This window comes from Tyto alba, unplaced genomic scaffold, assembly GCF_018691265.1.
Source record: "Tyto alba isolate M040663 unplaced genomic scaffold, T.alba_DEE_v4.0 Super-Scaffold_29, whole genome shotgun sequence".
Lineage (NCBI taxonomy): Eukaryota > Metazoa > Chordata > Aves > Strigiformes > Tytonidae > Tyto > Tyto alba.
The window spans coordinates 13,078,078-13,091,500 of NW_024881303.1; the positions used below are offsets into that span (position 1 = coordinate 13,078,078).

A 13,423-nucleotide genomic window follows, 5' to 3' on the forward strand; every position below is an offset into this window, starting at 1 on the left:
GATGTAGTAAAGAACATTGTTTCATCTCTAAATTATCCTCTCTTGTTTAGACTGAAATTTAGTGAAAGTTTTTCCTCAGTGCCAAGATCATGAAAAAAAAAGAAAAAAATTACTGTTCATACTTAAAAACAGTTCTACATATTACAGGTCCTTTGAGCTGATCTGTCCACTTAGCTCAGTAGCCTCATTTATCTAGTAGTGAGGTGACATACATTTTGGAGGGTATGTAGCCAGTCTTCAGTAAAGTCTACAATAGCTCATCAACAAAATAAAGACGCTGGTCATTTAAGGCTGTTCTTTTTCACCTGCCAAGCTTCTTGAAAGAAAAGACACTGCATTAGACAAGCAGCTGCTAGGAGGTCTCCACAAAAATATTATCACCCAAGCAACATACTGGAAGTATGACAAAAATAGAAGATAAATAGTTTGTTTTCTGTTTGCATTGAGAAACAGGGATTATAGTCAAGGATATCTTCTCATTATGATTAAATAGTACAGGGCAGCCTGGAGTTACTAGGAAGGCTGAAGCCTAGAACTGACAAAGGATGCATCAGCTGAAAGAAAAAAGTGTTATACAAGTCTAACAAAAATAGACCATCACAGACTAAAGTGAAAAAATAATTTGGTATCTCATTAAGGAAAATCAGATCACTACTTACACACCTTCACATTTCTGTCTAGGTAATGGCAATTTTTGCAGGTGTGGCTGAACAGGAGACAAGCATACTTAAATACATCTCCAGTAGTTAAGTACAAATCGGATCTTGTTTGAGGCTATTTTTGTCTCAACTCAGGAGTTACTTACTTGAGTAAGGATCAGCGAGGTTGGCACATTGTTCCTGGAATGCACAAGTGCAGATTATATTTACAACTACCTATTTTTCCAGGCAGATTTATGCACATCAAGTCTAGATGCTAATGAATATTCAAGCTAGCTTTAAGGAAGTGCAATAACAAAGTGTTTTGTAATCTCAACAGCACAGAAAACACACATTTCTAGTACAATTTTTATTTTACCCATATACAGCTTGCCAGTACACAGCACATCACTGCTGAACAGCAGTACAACTTACTGCATTTTTAGATGGCTAGAGAGAAAAGGAATTATGTAACAAAAGGGAATAGTGCAACAGTTTTAGGGTTGACAGATTTCCACCTTCCACCCACCCCCAACATATAAAGCAAATAGAACAACGTTAATTCTAGAATTTTTGGTTGCAATGCTGCTAGATTTATATAAACATAAGTTATAAAAAGTACAGGGCATAGAAACAGTTTACAAATAAGTTAAGTTTCAATTATTTCAGTATTCACATTAGAAAAATATACATTTTAATAGAGTCAGTCTTTTCCAGAAGAAAACTTACACAGTTTTCTAACTTATGGCTCCAATTCACTTTGTGAGAGCAAAATATCTTCACTTTGGCCATCTGCTTCCATTGCCAGTAGTGCTTCCACAGTTTCCAAAGGTATCCCCTCAGGTGTGCGAATGTGCATTGTAGTACCATTGGAATCGGTTACAATAACAATGCCTTCTGCCTGAGACAAAACAGCAGTCTCTGGATGAGACAGGATAAGCCCATCTGAAGTCTGAATAAAAATCTGTTCATGTCCCTGAGACAAAAAATCATGGCTCTCATCAGTAATCTCGAAGGCTACAGTTTCATCTACAGTAACTGTATTCTCCAGCTCATGTCCCTCGGTCCCAGAAGAAAACTCATTCATGTTTTTAAAAGAGTCTTCATGGTTCACGGGAGCAGACAGGGAGGCTTCCTGGACAGCATTCTGGGGCGACTCAGTCTGAGCACTGTGGGGGTAGTTTATTGGCACAATGTTTGTTGAAAAAACTTTTCCAAGTTCCTGTATCTCATCAGTCGTATCAGCATTACAAAATTGTTCAGAATGTTCTTTAACAGCAAAATTACGGTTTTCTTCTTGCAGTTTCTGGTATGTTTGATTGTGACCATTTTCTTCACTCGTTGGTAAGTCAGTGCTCTGACTGCCCGTTGCATTCTCTGACGCAGAGTTGCAAAGTTCAGTAGCTGACAGTCCACCGGCTGTACTCTCACTCACAAAGTGCGCTTGAACTAATTCAGGTGAGCCATCTGCTTCCACAGACAATACAACTTCATTATGTACCAGAGATGCATTGCCTGCCGTATCTGGTCCCTGTATGTTCACAGGTTGGGAATACTCTACCCTCATTTTCACAGTCTGGGAGAAGGTACCTGAATTTTCAGCATCAATTCTAACTCCTGAATGAGGAAGCAAATTATGTTCCTCAGCTGTTGGCAATGTACTTCCAGTTGTGCAGCAAGTGATATGCCTATCTTCTGAAAGCAGGACTTCTCCATTTAATGGATTAAAACCTAAAAAGGTAAAAGAAATATAATTTTGTTGGGCAATCTAATGTTGCATGTCCAAAAAATATTATTTTTCAGCAGTATTTTTGGAAGAAAAGCTAGACTACTTCCCTGCTTTCTTCCCTGAAATTAGCAAACCTGAAGCACCTTACAAAAGTTTCACGGCACTTCCCAATGAGAAAGGCCACTCTAAAAATACTTACGGAATTTTTGGATAGTGAAATAATAATGAATATTTCCATACCAAGGGACCTTACATTGGAAGGTGCATTTTCCTCTTAATCCTGAAAACAACCTGGGCTGAAAGTCAAACTCTGTTTTTTCTATCTGGCACACAGCTGGTAACATTAAAAAATAAAGAATGTACCAGGCACTAAGTTGTCAGCTGCTCATCCCCACTAACCATTCGTAGATTGACAGAAGCATTTAAACTTGATAAAATTTTTGATGATAATCAAACTCATCCTGTACTCAGACATGTCATCAAGTTGCTACATATGTAATTAGCTGTGCTAACAGCCCCAGGAGCACTTTCGTCCTGTGACAGAAAAGGTTTCTAAATTTCTAGTGTGTTTTACCAGTTATTTGACCTGGACCAAGAGCCAGATCACAAACCCAGTAGGTAGCTGAGCAGTAACTACTAAGCTGCAGCAGCATGAGCTGTCGGGTTTTTATTACTGAAGATCAAAAGGAACAAGTAAGTTGGGTTTGGCTTTTTTTTTTGTTGTGAAAGATATCACTGCACAACAAAGGAGACCTAACTGCAGAAGGGCCATTTTTAACTTTTCATACTGTAGACTAGCAAAGGCCCTACTAGCATGTGCAAGTGAAAAAGTTTAAAAAACTCACAGCCCAGAAGAAAATTGTAATACAACAAGAAATAAGCACGGTCATGCAGAGAGCCTTCAGAGAAAGAAAAATAAAGTAAGGGGAATAAACCCCACAGTCACTGACAGAAAGATGTGCAAAGGGCAGAAGCAAAGTGGCTTATAGCAACACCAAAAAACGTTATTCACAAAGCAAGAGGACGGTACTGATACACACATCTCACATGAGATGGATAAGGGCTGGAATTTTTCACGACAGTGATCATTACCCCTCTGAATTACTGCAACACTTTTGCAAAAAAAGACCAGTGGAATTTTGGGAGGTTACAGGCGGGGACCCATCTCACTTTCCTTCCTAGTCCACTGTTACCCTGCCAATCTGAGGGGCAGGCACAATAAGGGATAAAAAGAAAGTCAACCACCCAAAGACTGTGGTACAAAATCATGCCTCGATTCTACCCTTCAGGTCCTGCATCTCCCCTGGGATACAGCCAGCCTGCACCCCCCCTCCCTCAGGATCCACCAAGCTCTAATGGTTCCGCTAGTGCAGCCTGCTGGGGCAAAGAGGAAGGACACAGACATGGCTTCCTCCTCCTTTGCTCTCCCAGTGCTGACAAAAGTCGTGCACCATCTCTGCTATAAGGGGTAGGGGAGACAGGAAGCATTCAAGAAGTATGCAGTAGAGCACAGTACTATTCTCACAGTACTGCAGTAGTATCGATATCTGGATTATCACGCATTCAGAATCAAGTTACTGCTGTGATCTGCGTTATCCGTAACTTCCCCCCTGCCAGGAGGCCTTTCCAGTTAAACAGCTGCTTTTGAAGAACCTGGGAAGCAAGTTAAGAAATGAAATCTTAAGACAAAAAACACAGTAGCTTGAAGAACAAAGCAATTTTTTTCAGCTCCTCCATAAACTGAACAGTATTGGAAAATCTGAAAAGGTTACCATCTTTTTCAAACAGTGTACACAAATTCCCACTCTTTTCCTTCACTTCATCTTGACTGGCATAAGCGTTATTCACATTCTCCATTAAGTCTTCTAACTTGGTCCTTTTGGCTGATGCCAACAGTTCTTCCCCTGAGCTCTGTCAATACAAGAGATAATTAACTGGCTGCCACCGTAACAGCTGACAATATTGGAAAAAAATCACAAACTAACTGTGGGCACTTCGTGGCAGTGAACCGATACTCTCCTTGAAAACAGGATTTTACACTAAAGATCTTCCTAAAAGGTAAGGATTTAAACACAGCCCTCACACTTCACCTAAATGCCACTTGGTTGAAACAATCTGCCTTTGCTTTAGCCTCAAAGCTTCTCTCTGAGCCTTTGTGATTAACTGTGGTATGAAACCTGCTATAAGCTCTCTCCAACTCCAGTAAAGGGCTGTGAACAACCTGCCCAGCACTGTTCAGTTAATGAAGAAAGACTGATCAGCTCTTTATATTTAACCACAGGGAGAAAATAGAAAAGCACTAGTCTTATTCATGCACCACCAGAAACGACTCTGGATTAAATAAAATTAGAACAGTGAAGGGGATGGACCATAAAGATGTGACTGTTAAGAGGAAACACAGCTCCCTGCTACAGCTGTAAACAGGCTAAATCTGGTCAACTGACTTGTTAAAAGGAAAGGAACCACCAATTAGCAGAGCAACCACTTCTCCAACATCCAAGCCTGCTGTAGGTTAGCCCATTTACTCCAACACATGTTATTAGAATCTAAGGATCCTTCTTACTGTAAAGCTCCCATCTACTAGCGCCCCAACAAAATTATTTCTTCCTTGTATCATGAGATTACCTGCAAGCCTTTGAGCCTCTGTTCTGAGTGCTACCAAATGTCTTCCCAAAGCATGTCTTTAGCATGCTAGTTCACATGCTCTGCTACAATGCCACAGTAGAGAGTGCTGCTTTAAGTATTTCAAACTCCAAACACCATGAAAGCTTTACTTTAACACAAGTCAGATAATCCTAGCCTGATTTTGTAAGGGGTAATTATCTGTTTTAACAAGTTTTTTTAATTTTCACAAAGGTATTCCATACCTCAGCTAACCGTTTTTGTCCCAGTATCTCCACAGGCACTTGCTCACTAACCATCTTAGTTATACATTGTGAACAAGAGTCTACACCTCGTGCCTTTTGTTCTCCAGTGAGTATTTCTGTAATTCCTAGTGATTCAGCAACCTTTAAAAACAGTTACAGGAAAAAAAGTAAAAGTTAGCCTCTCCAATCTGAATACATAAAAGCTAAAATACTGATTCATTTGCTTAAAACTGAACTAGAACTACACAGGGTCTAATCCAAAAATCAATCATCACAGCTCAATGAAGTATTTAGACTCCCAGGTTTTCTACCAGCCTCCATATTAAAATAACACAAGCTTCTTTTGAAGGTGAATATTAACAGGCAAACTTGAAAGAATCAGGAGTACAATGGTTATATATAGAATCCAGAGACAGTTACTAAGAGCAGTGTTTACTAAAAAACACTGTTCAGGCTTTCCATTATTTAAAAAGCATTTAAGTCTTCCTGTTTAAGAGCATCTCTTAATATTTAAGCATTTCCCATCCCCCCTCATTCTATTCCGGTGCTTCATCCTTATGCAAGTGTACTACTATACAGCTTTTCAAGGCTGGGTTGTTTTATTTGTTTGTTTGTTTATGGGTTTTGGGTTTATTTTTTTAAAAAAACGTAATTCTGTATTAAGAATGTACATTAACACTGAAGAGAATCAAGAAAGAGGTTTCATTCTGGGACTGCCAGTATCAACAGCATCCCTTTACTCAGTGCCACTTCATTTCTCCAAAGAGAAACATCAGTATTAATTACAAAACAGCCAGACGAGCTTGCAGTAATTCTGGAAAGTTTTTTAGTATGTACAGTAAACATCATGATTATGATTTATTCTGAACAATAAATATTAACCATTGCTAACAGTCCATACAGGACTTCGTTTTTTAAACCAGGATCACTGTAAGAACCAAAATCTTATCTCTACCATCCCTACCCTGAGTCTTCCAGTATGCTGCCCTCCCATAGTAGTTGCAAGTTCAGTGCTGATGTACCTTAATGAGCACATTGCTTAGAAATTTTGTATACAAAATAATGTTTGCACTACTGGAAACAGAGAAGGGAAAAAACAAACAACGAGCTGTTTTATTCTAAGCAAGGGAACACAGATTGCTAAGCATCTGTAAGGATAAACAGATCCACGTTTAAAAAAAATAAAAAAAAAAACAACAACAAAAAACAACCACCAGAAAACCAAACTTACGTTGTCTTTCTAGATACAGCTGCATAAGCACTTAATCTGAAGAGTCACTGAAATAATAGTTTGCAGTTTTATTAATGTATTCACTACCTTTCATATTTGTTAGAACAACTGTGAACTGCATAGATGTATTCAGTTTGTCCTCATTTTGCAAAGAAACCACTTATCCCTTTAAATCAAGGCCACTCCTTTTAAATTTAGTCCCCTCCTTCCTAATCATATCAACATGTACTTTATTAGCAGTTAATGCTAAATACACCTTGCAGTAACATGCAGCTTCATACTACCCTAGATATGCAAGATAGATATCAACACTGCTAGATTATTTTTTTTTTTGTTAATATTTCTAGTTGTATCTACTGCCATAAACTAGAATTGTAGTTTTATTATGGATTTCTTTTCGGTTAGTTGTTTGACTTTTTACAATAATGTATATTTTTGCTCAAAAAAAACATGTTTTCTTCAAATAACTTTACCAGCATGACAAAGCTTATCAGAGAAAAATGAGAATGCAAAGCATCTAAAATAAATAAAACAACAACAAAAATAAATCACAGTTCCTAATAGAGTGCTTTATTACCTTAACATCTTTTATTTCAACAGGCTGCTGGCAACTCAGCAAATCAGAATTACTGAGGTGATCATAAGCCATTTTCTTTACCATATTATGCAGGTCTTCAAATTCCTTGTACACATCTGGGAAGTAAGCTTTGGCTGGATACCCTTTTTCAACCTAGAAACAAAGAGGGGGGAAAAAGGGGTTTGTTTAGCCCTCCCTGTATTTTAAAAAATATTAAATTTAAATCTGTCAGTTTGTTTTGTTCAACATTCTAAAATAGAAACATTCAAGTCAAAAGATTATGGAACATTAAAAAATGCCACTGAACCAGGCAGCAAAAAGCAAGGCTTTCAATCAAGAGACCTACCAGAGTTTTGCCTGTGTGAGACTGACGTGATGCGCAGAACATTTACATGCTGCACAATTCTAATTTAGGAAATTCAGATACATTTCTAGAGGAATCTTTTTATGTGTGCTGATGGAAGCCTCCCTAAAATAATATAAAATTTTTACATAGAAAACTCACCTTCATCAACAGAAATTCATATACTGTAACAAGCTTCGTAAGACGCGGGAGAGCCAGCTCCATTAAGTCTTCGTTATCACACTGTTGTATTAGCTGTCAAAAGCCAGAATGAGTTTGTTAGAGCAACGTAGCCTACAGAGGTTATGCATCCCACATGCAGATCATAAAATATCACTCCTTTTTTTGAAAGATACACTGTACATTTTGGGAGCATTGAGAATAGATGCAAACGTAACAGCAAAAGAGGAGACAAAACCTCAGAACAGTTACTACCCATATACAGACAAAACTCAGTCCCACCAATGTTGCCAATTCATAGAAGAGCAACATCAGTAGATTTAGTAGCCATAAAGGATCTTCCACAAGACACAGGAAACAAAAAAAAAAAAAATTGTGTTAGTTGCATGGATTTTAATCCCCATTCTGTCCTCCCCCAAGAGCTTCTTTGTGGATTTGTTGGTTTGTTCTGGGTTTTTTTATTGTGGGTGTTTTGTTTTGTTTTTTCTTTTTTAATGTTGCCCAACTTCAGTTGGGTTAATTTCTTTTTACTGTGTTGGAGGAGATACGTAATAGTAGCTAACTTTCCTTCTCCTGAAAGAGGACAGCAAGCGTATAGCTACATGTCAAAAGTCCCTTTCCAGACTGAGTTCCAATTTTCCCTTTGTCCAGTGTTCTGTTAGAAGTACTTTTTCTTTAAAAGACAACTTAATGTTTTCTTCTTAGAAGACACCTTAAGCTTTCATCGTCAGTACACAAATATGGAAAAAAAAAATAAAAAATTCTGAAAGTGATTCCTTGAAAATAAGTGATTAAAAAAAGAAAAGAAAAAAAGAGGGCAGGGGGAAGATACTTGTGAAGTAATTTCGGAAGAGAACCATACCTCTTTTAACCTAGCTTTTCTTCTGAATACATTGTGTTCTGCTGACACACTACTAAGTGACTTTGAAGGGGACTGACCAGGTCTGCTAAGCCTTCCAGAACACCTAGATCTTCCACCCATCCTTGGTCGACCACGTCTCTTTGGTCGTCTGGGTCTTCCAGGTCCTTTTGGTGTTACGGGTCCTCGGTGTCCTGAACTGATTTCATTTTGTTGTTCTGCCAACAAGTGTCTGCTTTCTGCAGACTTACAGGCCTTAATTAAGAGAAAGATAAAAGTTATTTATTCACCATTTTAAGCAGTGTTTTGAGGAAGACAATTTTATAATTAAGTTCTTCATCTATACAAACAATAAAGAACATATTAAATGAATGCAAAACTGAATACAACTGAAAAGAAACTTGTGTAATAAATCCAACATGTTAGTAAGACTGCTACTTCTGCAACACATATATGCCATTATTTGCAAAGTTAGCATTTTTGATCCACAAAATGTCATTAAAAAATACAGAGATTAAGGGAATATAATTAAAGAGCTATTTTATGTCAGTTAAAAATGTTTAGTATTTTTGAAGTAAAATATGTCCTCTGCAGATAAGGAAGTTGTAGAAATAAACCTTAACTAGCAGTAAAACATACCCAAAGAAAAATTTGGGTTTCACTGTAACTGTGTCAAAGCATGAAGATTTTATATGAAATACAAAAATTCTGAATAGCCATGAACAGTGACAAGCCTGGTAACTAAAATTCAAAACATGTTGCCCTGTTTCCACATTACAAAATCCTTAGTCTTCCCTAAGAACACAGCTAAGAAGCAGCTTCTGTTATACGACCACATGGCAAAAAAGTACATCTTCTATTTTTATGTTATCATTGTGATTTCAGTGCAAAATTTGTTACAGATCGAAGTGTGATTTCTTACGGAACACGTCTTGGTTTGTCTTCCCGTCCAAGCTAGAATTTCTAAGAATGTCCCAGTAATTTTTGAGAGGGGAGTTTACAATAGTACTGAGGTCTATAAGGCTTTTTCTCATAATCAGTACATTTTCATGTGAATGTTCATTAGCTCCCTACTATTGTAGTGATTAGGAAAGCTCTAAAAAGGGCAAATTTATGTCAGTTCTATCCAGGGATTAAATTCCTCAGTCAGTTCTAAGTATGACATAAGACTAGGTTGAACATGAGGATCTTGATTGCCTTCCTGTCTGTATCAATGTACAAGTTTTAATAATCTTGCTATTCCTTCTAGGGAGTATATAGATGCCCAAAAGCTGTAGCAAAATTAATGAGTTAAAGTGCAAATTTGTAGAATCCATATTTGCTAGTTAAAATTAGCAGGTATAATGGCAATCTATCAGTCACTAGCAGTATTACATATGAGACTAACTGAAATTTTTCTAAATTACCATCATCCTGGGTAAAAAAAGTGCTGCACAGGAAAGTAACAACTATGTAATGATACAGAGAGCGGACTTAAGTATTCTGCAGTTCTTTTTCCAAAGATGACAGAAGAGTGTAGAGGATGGGGGAGGTTTGTTTGCTGTAAATTTTTATGTTTCTGAGAACTTCACATTTACAAATAAACGTAATAAATCTGATTAAAGAGTATTTTTTTCTGGACAGCAGCTGTATCAGCTCTTACTGCAAGGTGTTAGAGTAATTTTAATATTAAAAGAGAAAATTTACTTTGAAGCTGCCAGCTTAAAATATCAAAGAAAAGAATTTGCAGCTAAAGTAGCTTCCAACCCAGAGACTCAAGTTTCACCAAAGTTTGGTTTGCAGGAGTGGCTAAACCATACTTTCAAAACCCGCTCTAGGAAAAGCTACGGTCCAGTGTTGGATTCCAAACAAGTGTCATCATAGAAAAATCTGTTTCAGTAATAGAAATTCATAGAGCAGATGATGTCTTGCTGTCCATCATGCTAAGGGTTGTAACCGAACAACACAGTATTCTTATCCGAATGCAGAGAAGAATGCTATTTATGCAGACAAGGGGTTTTTTTCAATCCAAAAACTCTATGTCAGAAAACCAACAACAAATGAACTCAGTGAACAATTGGGTTTATGAGCCTGTGCAACAATACTATTCCTGCAATATTCCAAGAGACTATGATTTGATTTTTAAAGCCCTTCAATAGGAAATTTGTTTTAGTATACGGGTGGATATTTCTGAGCAGTGCAAGACTACGTGGGTACAAAACTGCCATTCTACTTTCCACAGAACTGACAACTTTTCCAAGTAACACACCTTACCTGTTCTCCAGCCTTCGAACCAACAGTTTCTTCCAGACTGGTACCTAGTGCATTTTCATTATTTAAAGTGACAGCAACTGAATCTAAATGTGCTGGACTCGTTTCCTTACTTATTCCACAGGCATTGTCCACAAATATACTTCCATTAGGCTTATTTAAAGGTATTTTTTGAGGTGAAGACTCCAGCTGTCCATGGCCTGGGTTAAGTTTATAATGTCTTGCTAATCCTCCTTTTCCTATATAGGATTTTTCACAAGTCTGACATTTAAACGTTTTGGGTTTCAGATTATAATTTGAAGAACTGAATAACGCATCCTTTCCCTTCACCTTTCCTTCTTCATCGTCTTCTATACTCAGCTCAGAATAGTCATCAGAATCAGACTGATGACCATCAGCCAAATCCTCCATTTTAATGAATTTATAATCTTTAGCTTTGTATTTTGGGGGGCGTGAAATCCGTCCAGAACGAGTTTTCACTTTCAAGGATTTCTTTAACTTGTCATCTTTCTGGGTTTTTTCAAGGCATGGTATCAGAGTATTTGCTGAACTGGCTGCAACCAGGGTAATATTTGGAGACCTTGTAGCCGATACCGTGGCACATGTAACTTTCTGTCCATTTAGCATCTTAGATGTGGGAATCTTGTTCACAGACACTGATCCATGAGATGGCAAAGGTCTCTGCATAAGCAACTGAACTGGAGACTCGGAAGAACTATGCAGGAATAGCTGCTGCTGCGGCTCAGTTCCTGTAACAGGCTGTATCCTAATTATCTGGGGATTAATAATGCCAAGTCCTGGTATGCTAGCACTTCTACTAACTGACTGACTCAGCGTTATAGTTTTGGACTGGATTGGTGCCAATGGTGGCATTGGCCTTTCAGTTTCCTTCATCTGTCCTGGCTGAACTTGGACACAAATGGCTTCCAGCTGCTTTTGTGGAAAAAAGGAAGAGTTGAGATTACACAAACACAGTAGTTATAAATAAAGACAATACTTATCAAGGCGATACACATATGCCCTTGAAGCAAAGCATAAAGAAAACAATTCACATCATTAGTTTTCCATTTTAATGCATCACAGCACAGATTTAACAGCACAGCACAGATTCCCTTCCTTCAAGCTACGGGCTCTCCTGCACATTTACTGATGTGACTGCTGCTCAAATAAAGCATGTGAAGTTTGCCCTTAGGCTATGTCACAGCTTTGTTTCCTGCTAGCAGGCCTGGAATAACAGAGTCAATGCCACCACCTAAGCAGACTCATAACCTTCAGCAAACCAAATGCAGGAGAACTACTGTCTAAGTGACACAGGCCGATACCAGATCCAGGGCATCCTGTAGTTAAGTGCTCAGTTCAAAAAGACCTTCATCATGATGATTAAGGGGAAGTATGTGTTACTGTTCCATGTCCCTCAGGCTCTCTCCTCCTCATCCAAATTTCTGCTTCAACTCAATCGCTTGACGACCCCTGCACCCCAAACCACGGGCTGAAAACCTTCTGTGGGAGGAGCACGGATTATCTATCCGTGCATCACCTCTCAATCATTATGGAACAGCTCCTCTACGCTGTTTTAGCTGCACGTGTGGTCAGACCGCAATACTGACCACCGCAGCGAGTACCTACATAGAAACGCGGATATTTTTTTTTTTTTTTTCTTTCAAAACCACGTTGGAACTTCAGTGTTTCCGCTGCGAGCCTCGAGTCTACACCCAAGGGCAGGTGTGACCGAAATTAACGCCTCCCCCCCCCCAAGCGAGACTCGCCCTCGGCGGTGGATTTCATCGCCACAGCGGGCGCCGCAGACCCCCTCCCTCCCTCCCGCCCTCGGTTACCTTCTGTGGGAAGAGCCGGGCGGCCGCCATGGCTTTGCCCTGCTGCAGGGCGACCCGCTGGGCCACGCTCTGCAGCTGCTGGGCGGCGTTGTGCATGATGCCGCCGGCCTGCGCCGGGCCAGCGTCCCGGGGCGGCGGGCACGGCTCTGCCGGCGGCGGCTTCTGCTGCTCCTGGGCTTTGCTCACTTGCTCGATGACCCGCTGGAGCTCCGCGGGGGCCAGCGGCGTGGCGGCTCGGCGAGGCGGCGGGGGCGGCCCCGGGCTGCCGGCGGCGGCCAGCAGCTGCTCCAGCAGCCGCCGCTGCTCCTCGGCGCTCAGCCCCGCGCCTTCCACCAGGCTCCCGTCCGCCTGCAGGTAGAGGACGGTGCCGGACGCCGCCGCGCCGGCTTCCAGGGCGGCCAAGCTCTGCGCCAGGTCCTCCGGCACGGCCAGCAGCTCGGGGGTCGGCGGGCCGGCGGGCCCCACCGCCGCCGCCACGCTGAGGGGAACCCCGCGGGCGGCGGCCGCCCCTCCAGGGGGCTCATCTTCAGCGGGAGGAGGGGGGGGCGGCGGCGCCTCGGCGCCCCCCTCCTCAGGGGCCGCCATCTTGGCAGGCGTCAGCGGGCGGGAGCCGCATCGCCGGCCCGCCCCCCCCCCCCCCCCCGGGAGGTCTCGGCGGCGCGGGGCGAAGCGCGGGGCACCGGCGGCGCGCGGGCCAATGGCGCCCCTGGGGCGGGGCCGCCCGTCACCGACGGCGGCCTCGCGGGGGCAAAATCCGTCCGAGGTGCGCGGCGCCCCGTGGGCGTGGGCGGCGGTGCGGCCCACGCGTGCTGCAAGCCGGGTGTGGGGGGGAGCTGGCGCGAGTTGGGTTTCCCCTCTGCTAAGGCAAAGCGTGCGCTCGGCGGCTCTCACGGGGTGGGGTTTCGCTGGCCCGC

General features: G+C 41.3%; 1 protein-coding gene across 2 annotated transcripts; it reads right to left on the minus strand.

Annotated features, from left to right (window-relative positions):
- Positions 1-993: 993 nt before the first annotated feature.
- Positions 994-13,179, minus strand: ZNF839 (zinc finger protein 839). 2 transcript variants are annotated; one of them, XM_032981668.2, is made up of 8 exons: positions 12,510-13,179; positions 10,678-11,604; positions 8,428-8,679; positions 7,548-7,640; positions 7,043-7,195; positions 5,235-5,375; positions 4,140-4,278; positions 994-2,369 (listed from the first exon to the last, which is right to left on the minus strand). In XM_032981668.2, the coding sequence occupies exons 1-8, from the start codon at positions 13,092-13,094 to the stop codon at positions 1,381-1,383; spliced, it is 3,279 nt and encodes a 1,092-aa protein (XP_032837559.2). In that variant the 5' UTR covers positions 13,095-13,179; the 3' UTR covers positions 994-1,380. The 2 variants fall into 2 exon arrangements, with proteins under 2 accessions (XP_032837559.2, XP_032837558.2); XM_032981667.2 differs by having other exon boundaries at positions 10,678-11,607.
- Between the last annotated feature and the right edge of the window lie 244 nt (positions 13,180-13,423).

Excerpts from the sequence above, each read along its gene's own strand:
- ZNF839 (XM_032981667.2), bottom strand. The coding sequence starts at position 13,094 with ATGGCGGCCCCTGAGGAGGGGGGCGCCGAGGCGCCGCCGCCCCCCCCT. Across the intron at positions 5,376-7,042 it reads TTGAAATAAAAGATGTTAAG|GTTGCTGAATCACTAGGAAT; the intron begins GTAATAAAGCAC and ends CTGTTTTTAAAG. Across the intron at positions 2,370-4,139 it reads TACACTGTTTGAAAAAGATG|GTTTTAATCCATTAAATGGA; the intron begins GTAACCTTTTCA and ends TTACCTTTTTAG.